Below are 24,501 nucleotides of genomic sequence, written 5' to 3'. Positions count from 1 at the left end.
GCATCCTTGCAATGTCAGATATGCCACAAGAGTTGGGGTGGACCCTTGTCCATATTTTTGAGCTGAGGGTCAGCCTCTGCTCCTGGCATACCTTTGCCTGGGCAACCAGGTTACCTCCTCCCCTTCTCCCCTTTCAACACCAAAACATGCAGTAGCGTGCCAATGACTTCTAGGCTCCAGACTGGCTTTTGCTCTGAAAATCCCTTTTTTATGAGCATTGCTGAATGATCATTCTGACTTGAGAGCTTACATTCAGGCTTGACTCTCCCTCTGCCTAGACCATCATCTCCTGATTATTGCAGGTAATGTACATGATCCAGACTGCACTCCCTCTCCCTCACCTCTTAATGCCAAAGGAATTGCTATTTCCCATTCACAGGTTCACAACTACTCAAAATAATTTTTTCTTTCTTTTTCTATATCCCTGCAGCTGATTCTACTTATTCCCTGCCAGACCTATCCTTTCCACTCCTTTCCACTGTCTGAATCAGTGCATCTGTCATCTTGTTTTCATTTGCTTGGTGAAAACTATCAAGATATTTCTGCTCTAATCATGAACTACTACCTCTTATTCCTTTTGAATGCTCTGCTCTCCCTCCCCAATCAATATTGGATCAAAATTCTACGTGTTTGCTCATGTGCTTCTGCACTTTTCAACAACATTATCTCCATAGTTGTTGTTTGCAATCACTACCTCCTTCTCAGATCCAGTTTTCTCTTTGAGCTATTTTGTGTGGGTTTTTTCTTTCATGGGTACTTCATTCTGGAAGCACCTTCCTCCAATTTTTTCTCATAAAATTATCAGCCTTTCCAATCCCATGTCTACTCTCTTGGTTTTTTTCTTTTTTACGGTTAGGCGGTGGCTTGTCTGATTTCCTCCACTTTTGTTCTAGTTAATGAGCTCTCTGTGTTTGGCTGACAAACCCCCAGCTTTCTACAAAAGGAATTATTGACATGAACAATATACAACTCTGCTGTTCTCCGTGTTATTTGGCAATGTTTCCCCTTTGCTGATAGACAGCAGAAATAAAACAATCTTATAACTGTTTTTCCAGCATCATGCCTATTTATTTTTATATTAAGAAAATTTTTAAATAAACACTTCGCTTTGAATGGGTTTTGATTTTCCATGAAGCCAATCTTCTACCTCATACAATCTACTCATTTGTTTTCAAGAGTTTTTAAATTATTTTTATGGCAAACCATCCAGAAAATTCTCTGCCTTTCAGTGACAATGTCTGCTGACAAAACAGTGCATTCAAATTCATCATAATTAAAAGCCTATAATACAGTACGCTCTATTTTTTTTTTCAGAGAACATTCAACAAACAATTAAAGATCAGAATTTTGCTGTATTTCTGTGTCATTTCTCAAAGATTATACTGGGCTTATGGAGGATTTATTTGATTTGGGTGAGCTTTTTAATTGTGCTTGCCCACATGGGTGTGAATTCAAAGCAGAAGGTTTCTAGCACTGGTGTCTCATGTGATCACTCAGTACCCTCAGTGTCCTCTGAACCTAACATAAATTTCAGTACTTTCTAGTGGATATCAGTGCTTTCTTCTGACCTTCAACTTTGCCCCTGATAGTAGTTTTTGGCCTTAAAACCTGAAACCCAGCAAACCTGGGGGAGGTTAATAAGTTTTGACTAGCTATTGAGGATTACGTAAAAATATTAACTAGTTCATTCCCCACTAAAGGTTGTTCCATCATCAGGAGGATTGATTGGTTAAAAAATGTTTCTGCTTTTAAACTTCATATTTTTTTTTGGGGGGGGGGGGGAGAAATCTTGCAAATGATCACAGAGGCAGCTTGTGGTACCTACAATGGGTGCATAGACTATGAAGCATATTTCATCAGTGAATTCCAAATCACTTTGCTGTGGATGTAGGTGTCGTTATTGCATACTCAGCAAGGGAGAGTGGGAAAGAGGTAAAACTCATGCACACTGCTGAGATGTGACTTGACCAGGATGCTGCAGTGATTTAATGTTTTGCCTGAGATTCTGCTTTGATACAATTCAGGAATTTTGAATGCAATTCAGTTCACCCATTGCATTAGAGTACTTGGATGTGGAGAAGAATCTGCCTTAGAACCACTGCTGTGTTTGCAGTACTAGTTTAATGTGATGAGTGTGTAGAGTATTGCTGAGTTAATTATTCATAAATGGTGACCAGTTTGTAAAGTTTTTGATCCCTACATTCTCCGTTTTCTTCTTTCTTTCTTTTCTTTTGTCTTAGATTTTTAAAAAAAGCAAAAGAGTTGTGCATGATTAGAGGAAATCAAAGTGTGTATTTAAGGATATTTCAGCCAATTCTCTTATTACAAAGTCAGACTGACCTTCAGCATAAGGCAAAGCATAACTTCTTTTCCTATGCATTGTTTTATCACATTCTAGTGAAGACAGAAGACTGTCCCCTCATTCTTTAAATATCCCGGTTTAACAGGAATGTAAGAAAATGAAGAAAGAGACCCAGAAAGAGGTCACAAGAGAATTTCAGTAGATACCAGTAGCAGAATTTCAGAAGATACCAGCTTCTCTTGTTGGCTACTTTGGCTATCAAGCTAAAAATAAGAATACAGAAACTTTCTGGTCCCAACAAAAATGTAACAGTAGTGACCTACTTTAGTTCATTAAGATATGTTATATAATGTTTACAGTAGTATATTAAAAAACCTATTTTCTACTTAGCCTCTCTAAAAAACCCCAAAAGAATTCATCAATCTCCTTCTTCTCACCTACCACCAATGTACTTTTCCCTTCTTCTGTAAACTTATGATTATGACTTAAGATAGACTTGCTTAAAGGAAATATTAGGAACCATTCATTTGGGAAAATGATGATACCTTTCTCTCCTGTAGTCATAAAATAAGAAAATTCACTGATAGGACAGGCACATTTTTAGTACTTAAACTCAAGGTAGAGACCAGACTAATCAGATGGTGAGACAGTAAGTTTAGACTAGACTAGACTAATGAGACTGTGAGACTGTAAGTCTAATGGGTTTTTTTTTCCATTTGGGTATGGCAGCAGAATTTGAGAGAAATGTTCACATAAACAATGACAGAATCAGTCTTGGGTAAGCTGAAATATAGCCCAAAAATATGGAGAAAAGTTCAGACCTATGAGCAAAGAAATTCTCCTCCTACTCAGTTCCTCCAGGGATCAAGTAAATAAAGCTTAAATTAAGGAAGTAAAGCTTTATGTTGTGTACTGTTTGTAAATTAATAAGATAATATTGAGGAAGTAACCAATTTCCTTCAGAATTATCCCTCACAACCATAAAAACTAGGGTTTTTGATAAAAGAGGAAAAGATGCTAAAAACCCTTCAACTTCCTGATCACTTTTGTGTGTGTGTATATATATATATATATATATATAAAATCAATCTATATACATTTATTTCTATGCATAGGTATGTTCCTGTTAAAACAGTGAATGACAGAACCTTTTTGGAGAGTCATGGGTTTCTTTGTGGATTTGTGCATCATCCCTGCAACCGTTAACTCAATTGCTGCTTGCAAAACCTTTATTGCCAATAAGGAGAGGAAAACCAGAATTTTGATTGCCCAAGTAACATTTGGAAAAGCAGTAACTGGGAAAATAATTATTTTGTTTGTTAACTCAGCACATTCACTCAGCACTTTGAAAGATAAAAGTCCAGCTTGGTATCTGAATCATGCTGCTATAACTTAATTAATGTCATTAGAACAATGACAAATTACACCTGCTAAAGATTTGCTCCATTTGTTTGACATAAACTAAATAAATCGTAGTTTGAAAAACAAAAAAGCACTGGTAATCTTTTAATTTCTTTTGTTTCTTGCAGGAAAATTTTTAAATTTTATGTCTTGATTAAAACTTATAAAAGCTTTTGAATTGCCTGTTTTAGAGTGTTTGGATGCTTTTCCCCCCTTTTTAAAAATAGATTTTAAGGATAAATCATGTTATAATCATAGAATCTTTGAGGTTGCAAAAGACGTCTAAGATCAGCTAATCAGATGATGTAGTTAACCCAGCACTGCCAAGTCCACCACTAAACCATGTCCTTAAGTACCTATGTGTGATTTAAATACCTCCAGGGATGGCAACTCAACCACTTCCCTGGGCAGCCTGTTCCAATGCCTGACCTACCTTTTAGTGAAGAATTTTTTCCTAATATCCAATCTAAATTAATTAAAGGGACTTCATTCTGCTCCCCCCTTGTTTTCCAGCTCAGTGGAATGGATACCCAGAGAGCAGCTGGTCTGGGTATTTAAGCCTGAGCCAAGGAAGGCATTAAGTGCCTCAACCTTTCCCTCATCCTTCGCCACAGTGTTGCCCCGTGTATCTAATAAAGGTTGGAGATTTTCCTTAGCCTGAGGATGCTGACGTCTTTTTAGAAGCATCTTTTATTGTCTTTTATGGCAGTAGCCAGATTAAGTTTCTGCTGCTGTTAGAAAAAATTTCTGAAAGGTAAAAAGCGTGTTTAAAATTTCCAGGCTGAGTAGAAGGACTGCAGAATGTTGATTAATGGGGCAATAATCATCAAAAGCACAACCAAATATGGAAACTGTTGCTGGGTAGTCTTGGTTTGAAAAGAGAGCTGTCTGCTCAGGAAGGCAGGAGCCTTGCTTGAAAAGGAAAATGTAAACCCCCTCCCTCCAAATTATCATAATTTTGAAATTAAGAGGCTCTCAGGCAAAGATATGGGAATAGGAAGAACAGCTCTTTACTAAAAAAATTAAAAATACCAATGTAATAGTACAAAAAAGAAAGGAAACCACGGACAGGGTCCGAATATGACCTGACACCCTGTTGGTCAGGGTGTTGGTAGCAGTCCTATTAAATGCTAGCTGCAGTCCTCCTGCAGTGACAGGGGTGGTTCTGTTGGAGCAGAGATCCTGTAGAAGGGTGTAGTTTTCCTCTGAAGGTCCAGTGGCTGTACAGATGGGCCTGGTCTTCCTCTGGGAATCCAGTAGAGAAGAAAGCTACTCTTCTTGATATCCAGTGGGAAAAAGCTGTCTCTGATGTTCCAAATCTCTGATTATATCCAGGTAGGAATGCTTGACTGCTCCCTCTGGGCGGAGCTTCTCATAATGGATGATGGAGTTTATCAGCCATGCAGTGATACTCGATAGCCCATTAACAGAAGATGTCTCCCCAGAGGGAGGATTGGTTGTGGAAGAGATAAAGAAAACTGCCCAGTTAACAGAAGATAACTGCCACACCTCAAACAGATGGCAAATAGAATACACACCCCCAGCCTAAGACATGGGTGTATGCATTGCAAAAGATGAAAAAGTATTTTCCTTCCACTCTTGCTCTTTGACTTATAGTTTCAGACAAGGATAAATTTTGACTTGGTGATAATCGTCTGAAGGAAGAGTTTATCTGTCATTTACCTCTCTGAGAATTTGAGTTTCATAGAAATAACGTAAATAAGATTTATATCAACATGCCTCTTTTTATAAAGTATTTCAGCATGCCTAGAGATTAAACACTTATTTTTTCTTTTCTTTTTTGTGACTTTTCAACTATTTACCTATTTTTTTTCCTCAATAATTAAATTTCTGCCACTATTTTTTCCCCTTTATTTTCAGATGATGTGGAAACCTGCATATGACTTTCTCTACACTTGGGCTGCCCATTATGGAGATGGTTACAGAGATGTCTTACAAGACCTGCAATCAGCCTTGGATAAAATGAAAAACCCAGTAACAAAACAGTGGAGAGAGTTAACTGGAGCTCTGATTCTTGTAAATTGCATGGAGGTGTTGAGAGCAAGTGCCTTCTCCAAAATGGAGGAAGAGTAATGGACATAGTACGTTTTTGGAAAAACTCTTAGGAAACTATACCACTGTATAGAGTTTATTTGTGTATTTATGTTTCAGAGATACTTGTAGAGAATGACAGAATGAAGTTTGTTTTAACTGAGCTGATGTTGAGTCTAGCCTTATGGTTCTCAACTAAAAGAATGGGGAATTAAACTAACGAGGTCAACAAAATGACTTGTATTCTATGGGATATTTTCTAAAAGGAGCTATTTCTGATTGCACTGACTTCTAGGCAGAGATCAGTTTTAAAAACAGAATTATTCATGAATGAGTTCAGCATATAGAGCCTAGGTTTACATTCTTTCCAGTCAAGTATTAAAATCTAAATATTTAATACATTTAATATTTGGTGCTCAAACCCCTCAGCTCTAATTCAGTGGGTGCAGATTAGCTTACAAAAAAACCTTTAAGATTTTTTCATCCTCATCTGGGACAAAACTAATCTAATTGTCTCACCACACAGGAATTCAACAGTTCCTGGAAAAATAGGTGTGTGCTGCACACACTCAAAAAATAGGTGTGTGCTGCACTTTTCCAAAACAGCTTCTGGTATCTATTTTAAAGACTCAAGAGAGACAGAAGATAAAATCTCAAAACTGTTTGATTTTGATTTTTTTGTTGATGTAGCTCAACAGGGTTTTGTCTCTTTTAATATTTTTGTTAGTTTATATTTCTGCCATTTTTTTTCTACATTCTGCTGAATGGAAATTCCAGAAAATTCCAGAACCGTTTTTTATGCCCACTGTCCATCCCTCTGATCATTTGCATAGTCCTTCCCTGTTGCTTTTAGGTAAGTACATTAGGGAAGGAGACTTTGTAGGTACAAGGACTGGAAACAATTCACACCTGTATCTGTTGATTGTTTTCTTCTACCTCACTGGATGTGGAAGATGACTATTATTTTCTCAAAAAAAGTTAACAGTGGAGTGCTTTTAAGATTAATTTATTTGTGGAGCAATTACTTATAATTAGTCATATGATCTAAAAAGAACCCTGCTTAGATGCTACCAGTAAAAATCTTCCAATAACTGAGTAGCTTATTATAAGTACAGAAAATACAGGCCTAATAATAATTACAGGCTGACAAAACTGTTTAATATAATTTTTAATGTATTAAACATATTTTAAGTTAAGTGATAGATTTAAAGGTTAAATCCATTTTGAGCTCCTTTGATCAGCGTTCATTCAGAAACATCAGCAAATACTCAAGACAACTAGTTGAAAAGAGAATTGGCATTCTGCCATCACTTGTGGTTGACAAGACAAAGCCAAATTCTTTCAAGAATAGCAAAAAACAGCACTTGAGTCCAGAAACTGCGCTTCCACTGTTGTCTTAGTTCATTTCTACTAAGGGAGGTTTTGCCACTCTAAAATAAAACTGCATTTAGACATTTTTCTTCCCCTCTCCTATCCTCTAACCTTTTTCTTTTCTACTTTCATCAAGCTTTACCAATGTACCCCTAGCTCAGGAAGGAGGCTGAGGAAGGAGTACTTGCCTGGATAATAGGTAAATTCATTCACCAGAAGGTTCTCTAGCATCAGGGCATTTTCTGAATTAGTATGCATACAAGTTATCTGCCTTCAGAGGACTTGCCCTTGATTTGCAGGACAATGAGGAATTCAGTCCACAGAGCACTATCTGCTATTGCTGATCAAGGAAAGGTAGAGAAAAAGGAGCCAGATTATCAAAGCTCCCTGCTGTTTCATTTGCCAGCACCGATTTTGTATCTTTCCCCACAGAGTTTTAAGAAGAGCTGCAGAGAAAATAGAAATTTCTCTTGTGATCTGCGCTTCAGTGCAGAGACAGCTTGTCCTTCCTTCTGCAGGTAGTAAAGCCCCTGAAAGATGAGAAAGTAGGTTGTCCTACTCTTTTGTGCTGCTAGGTAAGGAAAAGGTATAAAATATATTAATAGATGTCTTTAAAGGTAAAAGGACACATGCAAATATTGGAATATAAAATATTAAGAACTAATACAAACTCGATGAGATTTTTTTTTTTTTTAGGTTTCCTAGACTGATTCTGTTTCTACCTTAGACCCTGCTCTGAGCAGACTGTGAAACCTGAACAGGATTTTGTAGCAGTGCAAGAGGCTGCACACCAAATCAACTTAAAACCTCAGGGAAATATACTTTTTTCCTCCCTCAGAGCTGAAATACCAGAGGAGATCACAAAGCAAATCTTTCAGCTTTACTAGGTTGTCTTACTATCTGCTTTTCATGCATCCAAGCAGGCCATGCTCCCTTGCTTAAAGCCTTGTTAAGTAAATTTTTAAAACCATTTTCCTTTTACTTTTTCCCCTCTTTTGTTAACCTCGCTGCAACAGCTAAGCAACTCAGCTTGCATCTGCTTCTGAGAGTGAGACTGTGCTCTCATCCTTTTCTTCCACATCTTAATTTCTTATCTTTAGTAAATGCGTGTTTACTTTCTTTTTCAAAAGGACATGTAGTAATTTCTTTGTTCAGTCCTGTATTTTTCTGTTATGAATACTAGTCAAAAGAGTGGGAAAAGCTACCAGAAGCACCAATTCCTAAAGGCACAAGTCTGCCAAATATAAATATAAAGGACAAGTTGCCCAAAGATTGAGGCTGAAGGAAAGCCCATCCCAAGAAGGTAGCCAGTGGTCATGGTCTCAGGAAGAGAAGAGCCCAGGGATCAGAGGATGTTGCCTGTAGCTCTCATGGCCAAGCCCTTTCTTTGCACTGAAAGCTTTCTCTGTCCTGAACAAGAGTTGAATTTGGCCCAGCAAATTTAGCAAATATTGACTCAGTGAGTCAGTGTTCTCCTTAGCTTGCAGAATTATGCAACATGTCCTCCAAGTATATTTCTTTAAAAGGAAATTTATATCTGCCTGCAGTTGTGCTGTATTCCAGGGCCTTTGACTGCTGGTTGCTAACTGCACTCCCCTTTTTGCTTTAAGCTTCTGCTCATATGAATGAAATGTGCACTCGTGCAATATACTGTTTACTTTAGCAGCCCACACTGGATATATTTAAAAAAAAAGGTATTAAAACCCCATATTTTATTTAGTGGTCTAGTATTCAGAACCACAAAATGCCAGCTCAGAGTGAAAGCAGCTGCACTCAACAGCAACACACAGCTTGGAGCACATGGCTTAGGTAAACATGCTCTGTTCTTGACCTTTTTTCTTTTCCTCCCACCCTGTCAAGAGAGAACAGCTTTCCCATGAGCCTGCACACATACTTTCTTGGGTTTCTTCAAAGTGAGATGAGATTAACAGCTCCTTGGGAGGAGACAAGGAAAAATACCAGCCGCTGGTCCTTGCCTTAAATGACCCTCTGTTTCCAGGTTTCCTAATTTCTTTGTGTAGAAAACAGCTGTGTCAGCCAGTTCCATTTTCCTTTGAAGTTGTAGACAGAAAACCCCTTTCACCTTCCTTCATCCTTCTATTCTCTCAATAAGTGTTTCTTAAGCAAATGAGCAAATGAAATTTGTGAGCGCATCCTTTGCTTTACAGTTCCACCTACCCATGAAAACTGGAATAATGGTTCCCTTGGCTGAGAGCGCCTGAGTGGGGCAGCCACCTTCCATGGTGGGCAGTGGCAAGGAAAACCTGTCACTCACACTCAAAAAGCTGTTTTCTTTCAGTGAAGTTGGAAGCCATTCATCTTGCAGTGCAGAGGGCTCATGCCATTTAATGACACAGTGCAGTGACATATTTCTGAATTAATAACAGTCAAGATTGGAGAGAAAAGGCATATTATTCCTCCTCGGAATTTCCAGCCCTCCGGTTGGGTTTGGGGAAGGGTTCAGTTTCTTAGGTTTCACTTGCTTTTTTTTGGAAAGCAGAGGTGTAGGGAAGGAAAAGGAAGTTTCTTTTAAGATGTAAGTAAAGGGCTACTCCCCAAGCCAGGCTCCAGGCAGCAGGCTGGATGCCAAGACCAAGCTATATGTTGTGAGGTGTTCTTTGTGGAGTTTTCTAGGGGAGACAATGGGAGGAGGCACCAGCCATCTTTCTTCCTACTGAGAACAGAAAAATGTAGAGGAGCAGACAAGTGTTTATTAGGTAATTTTTTCATGAAAAAGACTGTTTTTCACAAATCCTTTCTGTAAACCTAAGCTGTGGGGAAAACAAACACTGAGCAGTTCCAAAGGAGCAACTCAATTTTGTTGTGTTGAGCTGACTCCAAAGACCTACTCCTAAAGCATCTCTGGGCTCAGTAAGTGATCCAGCTGACAATGACCCACTAAATAACAAAGGCAATTATGTGGAACTGCAGATGGCAATGCTATTTTCCCATCTAAAGTCAGGGATCCTGCTTTTTCATCATCTAACAGCTTGTTCAGCTATGGTCAGCTGTACCAATCAGGGATATAAAGCTGTGCTCTTTTGTTGTGTTTGTGTCATAGATATGAAGTTTTCCTGTGAAAAGATGGGAATAAAATAGAGAGCAAAGGGCTGTATTTCCCACCATGTCCAGGAACAGACTGTAGTAAATTATATTATTCACATTAGTGTGAGACACCAACTGTTAAATTCTCTGGCAAGGCCCTAGAAAAACTGTAGATATGTAAAGGAAATGTTAGTCTAGTGTGAGTGATAACCATTGTTCTTGAAAGATATATTGCCAATAAATATCTACAGACACTATGGGATATTCAAAGAACTTGGGATTATTCTTAGTACAAAAAGTGCCATTTTCTATTTCTTGCCAATGTATATATATATGTAGATAATCTATTTTTTTAGTTTACAGTATATATTTTTAAACAAAATAAACAAAATTATGTTGTCCACTGGAATCTCTTGAGAATTTTATTTTGGTTTTGTAAGACTAAGAAGAGCAGAGGAAGAGGTCATGAGGTAGAAGAAAATGGTTCAATAAATTCCGGGAAATGAGCAATGTCTTTACACACGTTTCTCTTCATTTATAAATTCTCTATGTTGAAAATATGAATGCACACTCCTTTTACTGTGTTCATAAGCAAAAATAGTTTGCTGATATTGCTTCCAGAAACAGAATTATCTCACTTTTGAGAAGAGGGCAGTCTGTGGATGTTGCAGTGGAAACCAGTGGAAACCATATTCTTCTTACAAGAATATGCTCTAATTTTTTTGTTGTTGTTTTTTTAATTGGGGAATCTTGAATGTAAGTTCAAAAAGATAAAACCTCATTTGAAAAGGACAGTCAAAACTAGCAGAAGCTTCTGAACCTTCCACAGACAGAAATAATAGTGCTGATTAGTTTTTAAATTGAATTTTTGTTTCAGTTTTCTCAAATCAAATTCTTATGATCCTTTCAGTGTAAGTTGGACAGGAACACAGCTTATATCTTAAATCTTAAATTTATGGTTCAGACTTAAATTTAAAGCTTTGTATCAGGAGTTACTGTATGAACTGAAAGGTCAATTTACATATCCATTCTAAATCCCAGGTTTTAAAATGCAAATGAAGTGGCCTGGCAGGAATAGGGGAGGCAGCACAACAGTCCCTGGAGACAAAGAGCAGACATCAGTGAAGAGCATTTAGCTCCACTCCACAACTTCAGAGTGTTAAACATTATGTTTGTGTTAAATTCAGTACAAGATCTAAAATACAGCCTTGTCAAGCACAATACCCTGAGAACAATGGGAAATGGGAGTGACAAGGGGGAAGTGAATATGCAATGACTGCTCAGTCTGTCTCATAAAAATGAAGTTATCAGGCAATGGGTTTAAAAATAAACCAAATTACCCTTTCATACCGTGAGGAATTGGGGAATATGTTGTTATGGGATATTGCTGAAGACAAAATCATACGTGGGTTCAAAAGAAAAACAGGAAAATTCACAGAGTCACAGAGGAAAAAAAAGTGCGTAGTGAATGTGGTGGTTTTTCTACAGCCACTGGCTTCATATAGAATACAGAATTGGATACTGAAAATGCAGCAGGGAGAAATACTATGCTCCACTTATTCTGTTTCTCACCATTTCCTCTAGAGACTGTGGGTCTGGAGTGGGCAGATGCCTGCTCCCACCCCACCTTTCCTGCACTCTTCACAGAATCACAGAATGACCAGGTTGGAAGAGACCTTATGGATCATTGAGTCCAACCCATTCCCTGACACCACAACTAAACCATGGCCCTGAGTGCCACATGCAGTCTCTTCTTAAACACATCCAGGGATGGTGACTCCACCACCTACCCAGGCAGACCATTCCAGTATTTTATCAGTCTTTCCATGAAAAACTTTTTCCTAATATCCAACTGTGGTCTTGTCCACAAGGGTTCCAGGATGAGGGAAGAGACGAGAAAGTTGACTCCATGTTTCAGAAGGCTTGATTTATTATTATATGATAGATAATATATTAAAACTATACTAAAAGAATAGAGGAAAGGATTTCACTAGAAGGCTAAGCTAAGAATAGAAAAGGAATGAATAACAAAGGTCTTCTCTCAGACCGAGACCGGCCGGACAGGTGAACTGCGATTGGCCCGTAATTGGAAACAGTCTGATGAGGACAATCACAGATTCCCCCTGTTGCATTCCACAGCAGCAGATAAGAATTGTTTACAGTTTGTTCCTGAGGCCTCTCAACTTCTCAGGAGGAGAAAAATCCTAAGGAAAGGATTTTTCATAAAACATGTTGGTGACATCCAACCTATATGTCCCTTGACACAGCTTGAGACTGTGACCTCTCATTCTGTCACTTGCTGCCTGGAGAAAGAGACCTAACCCCACCTGACTACAGCCACCTTTCAGGAACTACCCTCTGACAACCCTGGGACTCACATGGTCCTCAGACATCCCAGCAGGCTCCTTTCCAGCTCCTGCCTCCCTTCTGCCCCAGTTCACACCACAGTTCCAGTTCCTCAATATATTTAGCAACAGCCATGGCCCCTCTCCAGCTCTGTGGCCTTGAGTCCAAGAGCAGATGGACTGAGCTGTGATCCTCTGACATGCTGCCCCTGGCAATGGGGACACTGATAGGGGAGCACAGTTCTCAACTTTAGGCAGGGAGACATCAACCTAGCAAGATTCCTCAGGGCTGGCCCTGCTCCATGAACTTGCTTTTCTCTCAGGATCCAATGAAGGCTTATTTTATGCATCTGAGGGAAAATCATGAAGAGGAGAAAGAATGAGTGGGGGAAAGGTTTTGGAACAAAATTTAAGACAAGAAAGCTCATTTCTTAACTTTACTCACAAGCAGGAAAAGTTATTATTAGAGTCTAAAGTGATTTCATATAATGCCACCCTCTGTTCTTCATACAAAAGGCTCTATTGCTATTTATAAAGGAATTTAAAAATACCAAACAGCCAATGGATGATTTAATAATGCTGCTTATGAAACTAATTGTGTGTAACTGAAAAGCTCTCCCTGGGGTCCCATTTGCAGGAGGGTTAAATAGGATTATCAAAACTAAAAGAATAAGAAAAGATAAAAAACTCCCTGAAACCCCGGGAAGAAGGAGTTGGGACATTTTGCTGAATAAATTATAGACCTCAGTCATTAGTGCCAGGGGATTATCTCATAGAAACAGAAATTTGAATTGGTTTCATATGCCTGCAAGATTCTTTAAAGGTTTTAGGTCAGAAGCTTCATTTTAATACACACAAACAAGTCTTTTCACCTGGGGACCTCCAGCCAGCAGGATGACTTCAGTGGGAAGCCATTTACCTCCATGTCAGGGTATCAAACATAACAAACTACTGTAGGAAACTGAAGGGACCTTATCCTTTCCTCAATCTTTAGCTGCCTACAGAAGGTCTATATTGCTCCATAAAGCAAAAGTGATGGTGTAGCTGAGATGAGAAGAATGAGAATGACCAGTGTAGATCCATGTGGAGACTGTCTGGTATAATTTTCGTCCACAGGTCCTGGTTGGAACTGTTCAGATCAGTCCCACGGAGGCACAGACCTCTTTGCAACCCATGCCACAACCTGCCTTCCCGGCCTTCTCATTCCCTCAAATCCTCTTGCCCCTCTTCCCAGAGGTGTCCTCTCCTCAGCTTAGCTGGCAGTCAGTCATTCCAGACCCCACTCCACCTCACACCTCAGCTGCTCTCCCTCACCCACTGCTCTGGCTTCTGGAAATGAGATCCCCATCTCCTCTGACCCCCAGCCCTCTGTGCTTTCTTCCTTCTCCAAAGCTTCTCCTAAGCTGGATAACCATTTCCAACAGCCTTAGCTGCCTGGGCTTTCTCCCACCTGTGACACATCTCTGTGAGCTGCTCTCCAGCTCTTGCCTGCCCCATGCCCACCCCTCCCCAGCCCTGCAGGTCCTGGCAGGTTGGTCACAAAACCTGTGTTCCCTGTTGCTCCATCTCTGGTCAGCATGCTCTCCCATTAGCACCTCAGTGGCTGAGCACAGCCCTAGGTTTGGCTCTGTGCCCAGGAATAAGCTTCAGGATCCAGTCCCTGGTGAGACTGAGAAGAACAACACAGGCTGCCTCAGCCAAAAAATCTGCCCACAGATGACTTTGAAGGCAGCAGAGCTGAATATATCCAGACCAAAATCAAAAGAGAACACAGAAATGTGGTAGTTGTGTCCTCTAATGGACAGAAACCAAAGATAAAATATGAATTTTGACCCTAGGCTAAAGACACTTTCTCACAGCTTTTTTGTTTCTTGCTATTTTATACATTTTTAGTTAATTAAGCAAAGATATTTAGGACAAACACCTTAGTTAAGGCCAGTATCTGTTTATTGCAAGGACTTCAACCTTAAAAGACAGCTTTTGTCCTTTTAAAGACTTCTAACAAGTAGGATTTTACTTTGGAGATCAGGTTGCATAAAGGTGAGTTCTGCTGGCACAGAAACTCAGCATGTTAATCTAAGAGCAATGTTGACAGACTTGTGTTTCTACAGAAATTTGTGTCAGGTTACTTCACCAGAGAATGAAAATATAACAAAAGACACAATAGACACAATAAGATAAAAGATATTAACAGCTAGTCAACACACTACAAGATATTAACAAGATATTAACAGCTAGTCAACTACAAGATATTAACAGCTAGTCAACACACTTCAAGCCCCACACATTTCAAGTCCTCTCCAGTTTAATTTTGCCTACTTTAAAGCAGGTCTGGAGAGGAGAGGAAGGTAAAAGATGAGAGAGAGGAAAAAGAGAAGTTACTGTTACTCAAATGATTATGATTGTTAGTTATTTGTACCACATCAGTGGCTGCTTTGAAGCTGAAGATCGACGGTGCAGTGATCTCCAGTAATGAAAAGGGAGAAAAAGCACAAGAAGAAAAGTGAAGCTAGGAAAACCTTTTTTCAAGGTCACACAAAGGATATCTCCAGGACCTTTCTAAAGGTTTTATCCATTGAGCGTTGCTTTATCCATTGAGCATTGCTACCTTCACAGTTATGTGGATTTTCATGAAGCTATATATTAAGAAATACTCATGGTTTTGCACAACAAGCTTCATGGGTTCTTCCAGGAGCATTTGCAGGCTATTCAGAGTGTGCAGGTTTTTGTCATACAAACAGACACATATTTTTCTCTTAGCCAAACTATGGGCATCCTCTGCACATGAGATTTAGGCATCTCACTGCACTGGAGAAAGAACCCTCCAGCTGACTGCTGGTCACTCCTGGGAGGGGTCATTGATACCTCACCACAGGCAGTTGTGGGATGAAGCTTTAGGGCAGAGCAGCTAGCCAGCATTGCAACTGTAGGCCAAAACCTGTGATGAACTGAAAGATTAGCCATGGAAGAGATGCTTTTAGTCATATATAATGGACATCTAAATCAGGACATTTTGGCAGAAACCTTGACTGCTGTACATCTTTTATTTCAGGCTTCTCAATGTAAATGTGGACAGTAACAATAAAAGCTGGGAAATATCTTTATCAGAAAAAGACACTCATAGAAGAGTCTCCCTGTTTCTGTGTAATAGCTGCAAGTAACAGTTTATCTTAAGAAAAGACAACAGTTAAATAATCCAGATGTCTTTCTACATAATGTCAGGTACATCTCCAGAAAGGGCAGCAGTAAGATGTTTGATCACTTTTAATCAATTAAATATTATTTCATATTTTGCCATTCCCAAAGGGAACAACTTTCTTGTAACTGTATTATTTCAGATGAGCTTTTTCTAGCAGACTGCCTCTTTCAAACAAATATCACTGATTATAGGAAAATACCATCCCAGGCTACTTAATCTAAATGAGAATCTGGACACACCTACAAGTCTCCAAATAAGGTACTGGCTTTGCATAATTTTTTTCCCTCGAATCCAACTGTTTTTATCCTAAGGAATGCCCATTAACTTAGAATAGTGCTGCTAGGTCTCTCTTTTTCTAATTAAGGCAGAAGGGACACATTGAAAGATGTTTACAAGCAAAAGATGGTTTGGATGGCTTTATTATGTGCAGCAATAATAGTTTTCATTGTACTATGAAAATACCTATGTAACAACAGTGGCCTGTATTCTGGTGGCTTTATGTCACCAAACAATACAGTTTTAGGACTGTAGTCATGAAAATTCTGGCAAATTTCCCCACCAAATCCCACAATCTTTCTCTGTACTTACCTATATTAAATGGCCTATACCAAAAATTATCAGGGAACTATTTTTTCATTTTTTTAGAAAAGTACTTAAAAATCTAAATTGTCTCTTCCCCCATCCTCCCTCCTTTTCTGTGTGCAAGGATGCAGAATTTGGTACACAGTACAAAGAAACATTTTTGTGGGAGGTACTTATTGAAATGCTGGCAGCACATGACTAAGATTATAATGAGCAAAAAAGTGCTTACACAAATGCTAAGAGGCAGCCAGCACAGTACATAGTAATAAGCAGAAAAATAATTGCTGAGGTTAGTTAGAGAGTTCCTGTATGCTGTTGTTAGTTATGGCCCACCTAAATTTTGCAAAACAGCTTGACAAAACAAAATGAATACTGATGTCAGCCATTGTCTCAAGTCCCAGACTAATAAAAACCAGAGTGATTCTTTGTCATTCTGGAGCTTTTTCTCTTTCCTGTGTTTCATTTAGTGGAAAGCCTCATAGTTTCCATGCATGAATGTAATAATAGAAAAATATGGATTCCTTTTTCTAGCTTTGTTTGGTTAATATACAGTTCTGGAAAACATTTTCCTGTAGCTGGTACTCTCCTCAAAAATCCCCTGAGCACAATACAGTAACCATACTCTAGCTTGGATTATTTTTCCTGTGCTCCTATTTGTCATTAGCTTAATTATAGAAAGAGAGGATCATAGGAAAATTTCAAAATTTTAAGTAACTCTGAAATACCTCCTGACATTAAAGCAGTGGTATTCTAATTCAGTCTTCAGAATTCTGTCCTTTTTTTCTTTATTATGATCACTGGGTTCTTATTTTTGCCTTTTGCTTGGTTTGTTTGGTTCTGTATTGTTTACATTCTGCTTTAATTTCCCCCACTTCACAGCCATATTAACATCAAGACTCATTAAGATTACTTTGAAGGCAACATATAACACTATAACTGTGTTTCATTACTCTTCTATTATAGCTAAACCTATTTCAGCCTCTGACACATCTTGGCTATTGATATAAACACTGAAAAAGCCTGTGGAGGATTGTAGTCTGATGCTGACAGGACACAGCTGAAGGTCAGGAGATAATTTAGACCAATGTATTTAAAAGATTTTATTACTGTGCTATTTGTAGTAACTGATCCAGAAACAGGCAGAATCAGTACTGTTATGCTAAGCACTGCATAAAGTCAGAGCAAAAAGCAGTTGTCAAGATCTCCTTGAAGCAACCACAGAATTCAACTGTAAAGGGCACAGAGATGCTTTTCATCTCTGCTGAAAGGTCACAGATGTCCACTAATTTACAGCTGCCTTAGTCCCTTCGATCAGGACTATTATTTAAATACCATTAGCCATCTGATTCTGCAACAGCAGTTTGAGAACCATAGATTTAGTTCTCTTGCAAACAAGGAATTTGCACATTAATATTCCTGATTGACTGCACAGGACAAGTGAAGGTGACTGACATGAAATAAAGAACTGAAAATCACATGTTCTAGCCACTGTACCAGCCATTTCTTGCACTGGCTCCTCCTGTGATGTTTACTAGACAGCAGTCAGTTGACTGTTCAGACTGACCTAAATACCATGGTTTGAGCACTATCAGTGTGTCTGCTCTCATTATTCACATGTCCAAACTCACGGTGCTGGCAGTAGAAATTATCAGGAATAACAATCTGGCTCATTCATCTGCCTAGGTCAGCTTCCAGAGCTGCCTGCTTCACTGACTTCTCTGAGCTTCTGCTGCAGAAAAACTGGGGTCCAAACATGAATCTCACTGTCTTGCTGCAGCATGAATTGTTTTCATGGTCACCACCTTCCTATGGAAGAAACTTTTTTCACACAGCTGTGGTGCTAGATCTTAACTGGCCTGAGGAGCTGGAATAGAGCTCTCACTTCACAGATCCTCTGGAGGGACCCAGGGTGCTCCCACACTGTTTTGTAAGGAATGGCCTCCTGCTATTTTATTATCATGAAGTTTCACTTCATTCAAGGCAATTCAAGGTCAAATTCAAATGAAAGCACACATCCATGTAAATCCAAAGTAGACAACATTGTTATAGTTATTTATACAAGATAGCTGCAAATTTGGGAAAAAAAAAAAAGGCAAACCCAGTGTTCTTAACAACACTTAAGAAATGAGAAATATCACTCCTTCTATATCTTTTATAAATGTGGCCTGCTGTCACATCCTTCCAAGGTGCTGTGTGCCCCAAATTTCTGCTGCTACAGTCAGTGATTAAACAGATCTTATCAGAGAGCACACTGTGTCAGTCTGGGAGGCTGACTTTTATGACCAGTCTCCTCTGCAATTATAAAACATAATACATACACACACAACTTTTAAAATAATTTTTTAGTCTTGTTGGAAGTGTGCTTCAATTACAGCAGTGACAAAAAAGAGCTAACCACCCTCTTTGCCATCCAAATGGGAAGCAGGCTCTGAATCTCTTTGGGAGCTGTGGCAACTGGCATCTGAATTTTACTGCAAAAGCCAGCAAGACACTTTGTAAATGGCTGGATGGTTTTGCCAAGCTGCTTTCATATGGTTAGCTTCTCCTGGGACATACACATCTGTGAGACAAGGTAACTACCTATAAAATCAGCCCATTTGATGCCAGCAGCAGGATGCCAAGAGCAGGGTAAACTGGATAAGGTTTAAAAACAATGGCCCTAAGGGAAAAGCACTCTAATTATTTTTCACTAACATTATTTGTTTGACTATAAACTCTTTTCTTTTGAAAATATTCACTGATCATAAACTTCAAGTGCCTGGATCTTTTTCACTTCTCTTACATCTATATTGTAAAATTAGCTATATATGTCTAAAATAGGAATTAAAAAATATAATGTTTACTTAACTGCCTGAAGTATATAGATAATGGTTCTCATGAAAGATAAAACAAGATCCACTGTGGAGACTGAAAAGAAAATAATGTCTCCACTTTTGCTCTTGACACCTGGGCCTCAGACTGAGTTTTTTTACCAGTTTTCTTATACCTTGGATGCTGACCATCTTTAGGTGTTTAATTCACTCTCTGTTATGGCATTTGCCAAATACTGAATAAGAGGAAAAGGTACTTCTTTTTTCAAACACGTTTTTGTAAAGAGAAAAACCCATAAAAATACAGAGTAATTTTCAGAAATGTCCAGATTGGCATAATTTTAATATCCTTATTTAAGGACTTTGAATAGTGGTTTAGTTTTACATCATAAAATACCATTACAGTCAGCTGAGGGATGCCTCTTTGTGCATGTGCTATTTGATCCCTGTAAGACTTCCCAGCCTAATTCTAATAGAAAGCAAGGGACAACATATTGTTTGCATATTGTTTATTCTAAATAGGGTATAAAGTTGTTTAGGCACAGATCAGATATTTTTCTAACTACTGGAGACTGTTATTTTATCTTTTAAGCCAAGTGGCCTCATTACAGTTTTTACTGTTCATATCTGCAATAAAATCTACTCTCTTGGACAAGTATCTTTTTCTTATCTTTTAATGAAAACCACAAGTAAACTAAGTCAGATGACCAAGCCAGATTCGACCTCTTAGAATACTGACTCACCATTTAGTAGTGTTAATTGAGCAACACAAAGTGCTGTAAGCTCTTTATATTAGTATTTTATTCCCAGAGACTAAAGTAAAACTTTTAAGACACCTTAAACTACACCTGCATGACCTGTGCAGGTGAGCATTCTAGTGACCTCTTCTTAAGTACTCCCTGATTAGCAGCTCAGCCCAACACCACCCCTTCAGTTAGAAGTGTCTCTATCCCTTCTCTCTTTCTAGAAAGCATTCTGCTTTGTCCTATGAGCCAAGTAGGGCTCCTGTGGCAGGCAGATCATCACACCTTCAAAACACATGATGAGAAATGCATGATTAAGAAGATAAATATCACAGACCTCTGTAGTGAGTAGGCAGAATCATGGCATGAGGTCCAAATTTGGCTAAAACAGTTTAGAATTCCAGTAACAACTACTTAGTTCAGCATGACACTGACTTTTTCAAAAAGAACCATGTGCCATCTTACGGATAAGTTTCTTTTTCTTTTCTTTCTTTCTTTCATGCAAAGAAGTAGATCATCCTGACTAAATTACAATGGACTTGTTTGGAGGAAGGAGGGACTAAAAATCTTTTAGCACTTTGTCCAAGTCTCATATAACGCCAGGAAGAGCTACTCCCTAGACAACCCACCGGGATCCCCATCAAGTGTACACCATGGCATGACAGGACAAAGCAAGCAGGGACAGACTTGTATCCTAACAATAAATGGAGAAAGGAAAAGAATATGTGTGTGATTTGAAAGGATTTTCCATGGCACTGCAATGGTGACCCAATACTTCTAGTTGTGGGTTTGGTTTTTTGGTTTGTTTTGATAAACAAAACTCTAGTTTAGAGAACTAATAGTTTCTTGGTGGTGTGTTACTTAATTAATGAACATCACAACCACCTAAATCTCTTACCTCTTAAGTCTCCAGTCTAAAGGGTTGCAGTCAGATCTTGGTAGTAAGAATCCCTTTCCATATTAACTGGCCAGATCCTAAGGCACAGTTATCAACTCTTTGAGTCTAAATATTCTTTAAACCTCCAGATTCTAGAAGCTTATAGTTCAGAAAACCTCACTTTTCATTTTATTTTAGGAATCAAATGGTTGCAAAGGAAAGGGTGCAAAATATATCTGAAGAGCATATCTTAAAGTAAAGCCATAGGGTAAGTATAAAGCATACAAAACGCATTTTACAACTTCTCTTTTCCAAGATTTGTCTTATGATTATGAAACTCCTGAATTCTTGTGATAGACAAGTATTTTTATAGAAAATACTTGGCACTCTTGATATCCTCTTAAATGTATTTCTGCTGCATACTGAGAAAAGATTATGAAGAAGTCACATAAGTGTTAAACAATTTTGGTGAACTTTCAGCTGCATTTTTAGAATAGGTAAGATTTGCCTAGAAGCTATTGAAATTAATTTCTCAAGCAAAGACTATTAATCCCCACAAGAAATAGAAAAATAGTTGTACAAATGCTCTCTGATAAAACAGAATATAATTGCAAATGAGCAATTTGTTTCTAACAAAAAACCAATCACTTTGGCAGCTATAAAGAAAAATAGATTTTACTCCAGCATTAGCTTACTGGAGTGTAGCAGCTCAAGCAGCAGAAGTGAATGCTTAAGCAGAGAGATGAAGAGTTTTAATAAACTAATCCTTATAATAACAGGCAAATTTTTAAAATCAGAATAAAGACAGAAGAGAGAATCCCTGGGCAAAAATAGAAACTTAATTTCAGAATTCTAAGTCCATCTTAAAGGTGCCTATTGGTAAAATTAACAAAAGTGAGAACAAACAACAGCAATTTAAAACATGATTCCTTAATGTTTATTGATACTGTTTTATTAGATCACTACATTTCTGTAATGATATTTAAAATATTTGAGTATATTATATTGAGTTTTTAGCAACCTTTAGAAAAATAATTCTGACAGGGCAAATTGGAAATCAGTATTATGATTTCCATATTTATCAGAGATGAGCTCTGATTTAAGTCAAAAATCATGGATCATCTTCCTATAGTTTCATAATGACAATTAAATTATCAGGTTGTCATGCAATACTTCTCTGTTTTAATTAAATGAAATGGAAAATAACACAGTAGGCTCATGTGACAAAAGAAAAAGCTCTTCTTCCGTCATCCTCCCTAGCTTTGTTCTGATGAGCAAAGCTTTACAGATAAGAAATGATCCCATTCCAGCTGCCTAATTACCCCATAGTCCATTCAGTCTTTGAGCTGCTCAGCAAGAGTGGCAACAATGGAATCAGCTTTGACAGTGATTCTTTGCTTAATAGTGGTATTAAGCTGAATATAATTCTAAAGACTAGACCAAATACACACACACATTTTAAATAGACCATTGAATACAGATAGGCACTTCTTTGAGATGGGGGATTTATTTAGCAAAATCTCTTTGACAGAGAAATCCTCCCCTCCCCAATTTATTAGAAATATTTGGGTAAGATTAAAAAAAATTCATGAGGACTTCAGGAAAAAAAAATGTGGGGGGAAAAACAAAAATGAGGGGTAATAAAAAACTTCCTGAAGTATCAGAATATTTTTTGACATTTTCTAAACAGAAAAAATTTGCTAATTTAGACATTCATTAAAGAAAAACATCTTTCCAAAACGGAAAATAAGTAACAGAAAATGCATGGTTCTGATTTTGTTGTTGTTTTATTTTGGGTTTTTCCTTTTTCTTTTTTTTTTTTTTTTTTTGGTTTATTTTGGTTTGGGTTTTTTAAGTTATTATATTTATGTCATCGTTTGAGCCTGGCGCAATGCCAGTGCCCCCACGAGATTACCTCCTTCCCTGGCACCCACTGTGAGATGTGATCAGAGACAGAGCAGAGCACGCTCCAACTTGAGGTTTAAGGGAAAAAAACTTTATTAACCTAAAATTACAAAGGAAAACACTAAGGAAAACACACAAAACACATAGAACCCAAGATGAAAACCTTCCAAATTTCTTCCTCCTCCCCCCGCCTAGATTTCCAATTCCATTACCACCAAATCCACCCTTTAGATAATCAGTTCTCAATTCCTCGAGAAGAGAGAAGTCTCTCTTGCACCACAGACTTCCCCAGGAAACAGTCGAAACTTCTCGTGTTTCCATGTCACATGTGGCACCGCCCGGAGAACATTTTGCCATCGTGACTCCTTCCTTCCATGTCCAGTGCTCTCACCACTGCACATGGATCAGAGCTGCTTCTAGGGTTTTTCCCTTTAAGGATACTTTGTCCAGTTCCAAAAAGAGCACAGTCCCTCTCCTTTTGGGACACCTGTCCCCCCCAAATTTCACCCCCTCGGGCCGAGGGGCCTCTTGAACAGAGATCATCTTCCTCTTCCTCTTCTTCGAAGACGGAGGGCACCACCACCACCCTCCTCACCCGTCGTCTCTGTTCACTCCTCCACATCACCGCACTCTCCCGGTTCTGAGCCATTGCCTCCCCCTAGAATGCAGTCTCTGTGGCACAGGAACACCAGTGGTTCTGCTGTGGCTATACAAGAAAAGTACAGCCAAAGGCCACTCCATCATCTCCTCCCACCTAGGATTCTTCTCAACATCTTCTCAATCTCATCAACTTCAGAAGGAATCAGCATTTGCAAGGTTTCCATCCTCCCCAGAAGGGTTAAAAGTCCCAGGCTCTCTGCCGGTTTGCTCCATGAACTCCCACGCCTGGCTGCCCTGCTGGGCACCCCCCCCTTCTCCTTCACACCGGCTGCTATCACCGGCACCGGCTCTGGCTCTCTCTCTCTCTCCGGGGGGGGGGGAATGGAGGATGGCTGCCCGAAGCCCTTGCAATGTTCTCCTCCACCCCTGGGCCCAGGCCTGGCCTACCTCTCTCCAGCCACATGGCTCCCCTCCCCCCCGGCACAGCTCGGCCGGGCAGGGGGGTCTGCTCACTCTCAAGCGGAACTCAAAGAGGAAGTTCCCCTGGGAGATCACAGCTTTTAACCCCTGTGTTCTCAGAGGCGTATCCTGCCCTCAGTGGACAAACCAGGTGCCAATATTAAATCTGAACACTGATTGGCTTGCCCACACCATCACAAAAAACTTCATTTCCTTTCAAACTACGACAATTTATCTAGAAAAAAATCTTTTGAGTCCACCCACTATTTTTTTTTTTGATCAGTAACTAAACCACAGCAAACTAAAGCAAAGAATTACTATTTGTAAAACAGCTAGAAAAATTTTGGGATCCCAGAGCCAAAAGGCAGTCTTAAATGCTGCATCAAGTATGCAGGTCCAGTCCTACTTTTGGGCTTCTAAACTTGCTCAAAAATTGCAAAAGATGAGAGTTTTACCAGTACAGTGTCAAAATACAGCTGGCATAGCTAAGGAAAGATGTCTTTCTCACCCAGTGCATTTAGAAGGAAAGGATAAGATCATTCTCTGATGTCTGTAATATCTTCCCTTTCCAAAAGTGAAACCCAAGTCAAGCACTGCACCTCATTTCTATTTTTAAATAGTTTCCTGTGGTGGTAGGGGCAGGATACGCACAATGCAGTGCAGCATGCAGTAAGTAGGGCTGCACAGGAAGGGTCATGCTGCCTCAGCTCAGGGGTCTGTATTACAGTATTGATTTAATTGCACAAGGTTAACACTGAGCCAGCCCTTTTATTCTGGGCTCATTTTTCAGATCTTTAACTGTACCAGAAT

The 24,501-nt window shown here is 39.0% G+C and overlaps 1 protein-coding gene across 1 annotated transcript in view; it reads left to right on the top strand.

Moving 5' to 3' along the window:
• MACC1 (MET transcriptional regulator MACC1) overlaps positions 1-10,731 on the top strand; it is a 37,949-nt gene extending 27,218 nt beyond the window's left edge. The window contains exon 5 of the mRNA XM_009086031.4: positions 5,585-10,731. Within this exon, the coding sequence (XP_009084279.3) occupies positions 5,585-5,797 (213 nt within the window). The 3' untranslated portion in view covers positions 5,798-10,731. The remainder of the gene's footprint in view (positions 1-5,584) is intronic.
• The last annotated feature ends 13,770 nt before the right edge of the window (positions 10,732-24,501 follow it).

The sequence above is a fragment of the Serinus canaria genome, chromosome 2 (assembly GCF_022539315.1).
Source record: "Serinus canaria isolate serCan28SL12 chromosome 2, serCan2020, whole genome shotgun sequence".
In the NCBI taxonomy this organism is placed as follows: domain Eukaryota; kingdom Metazoa; phylum Chordata; class Aves; order Passeriformes; family Fringillidae; genus Serinus; species Serinus canaria.
Note: the sequence above shows the minus strand (reverse complement) of the source record. Positions and strands in the feature narration are given on the sequence as shown.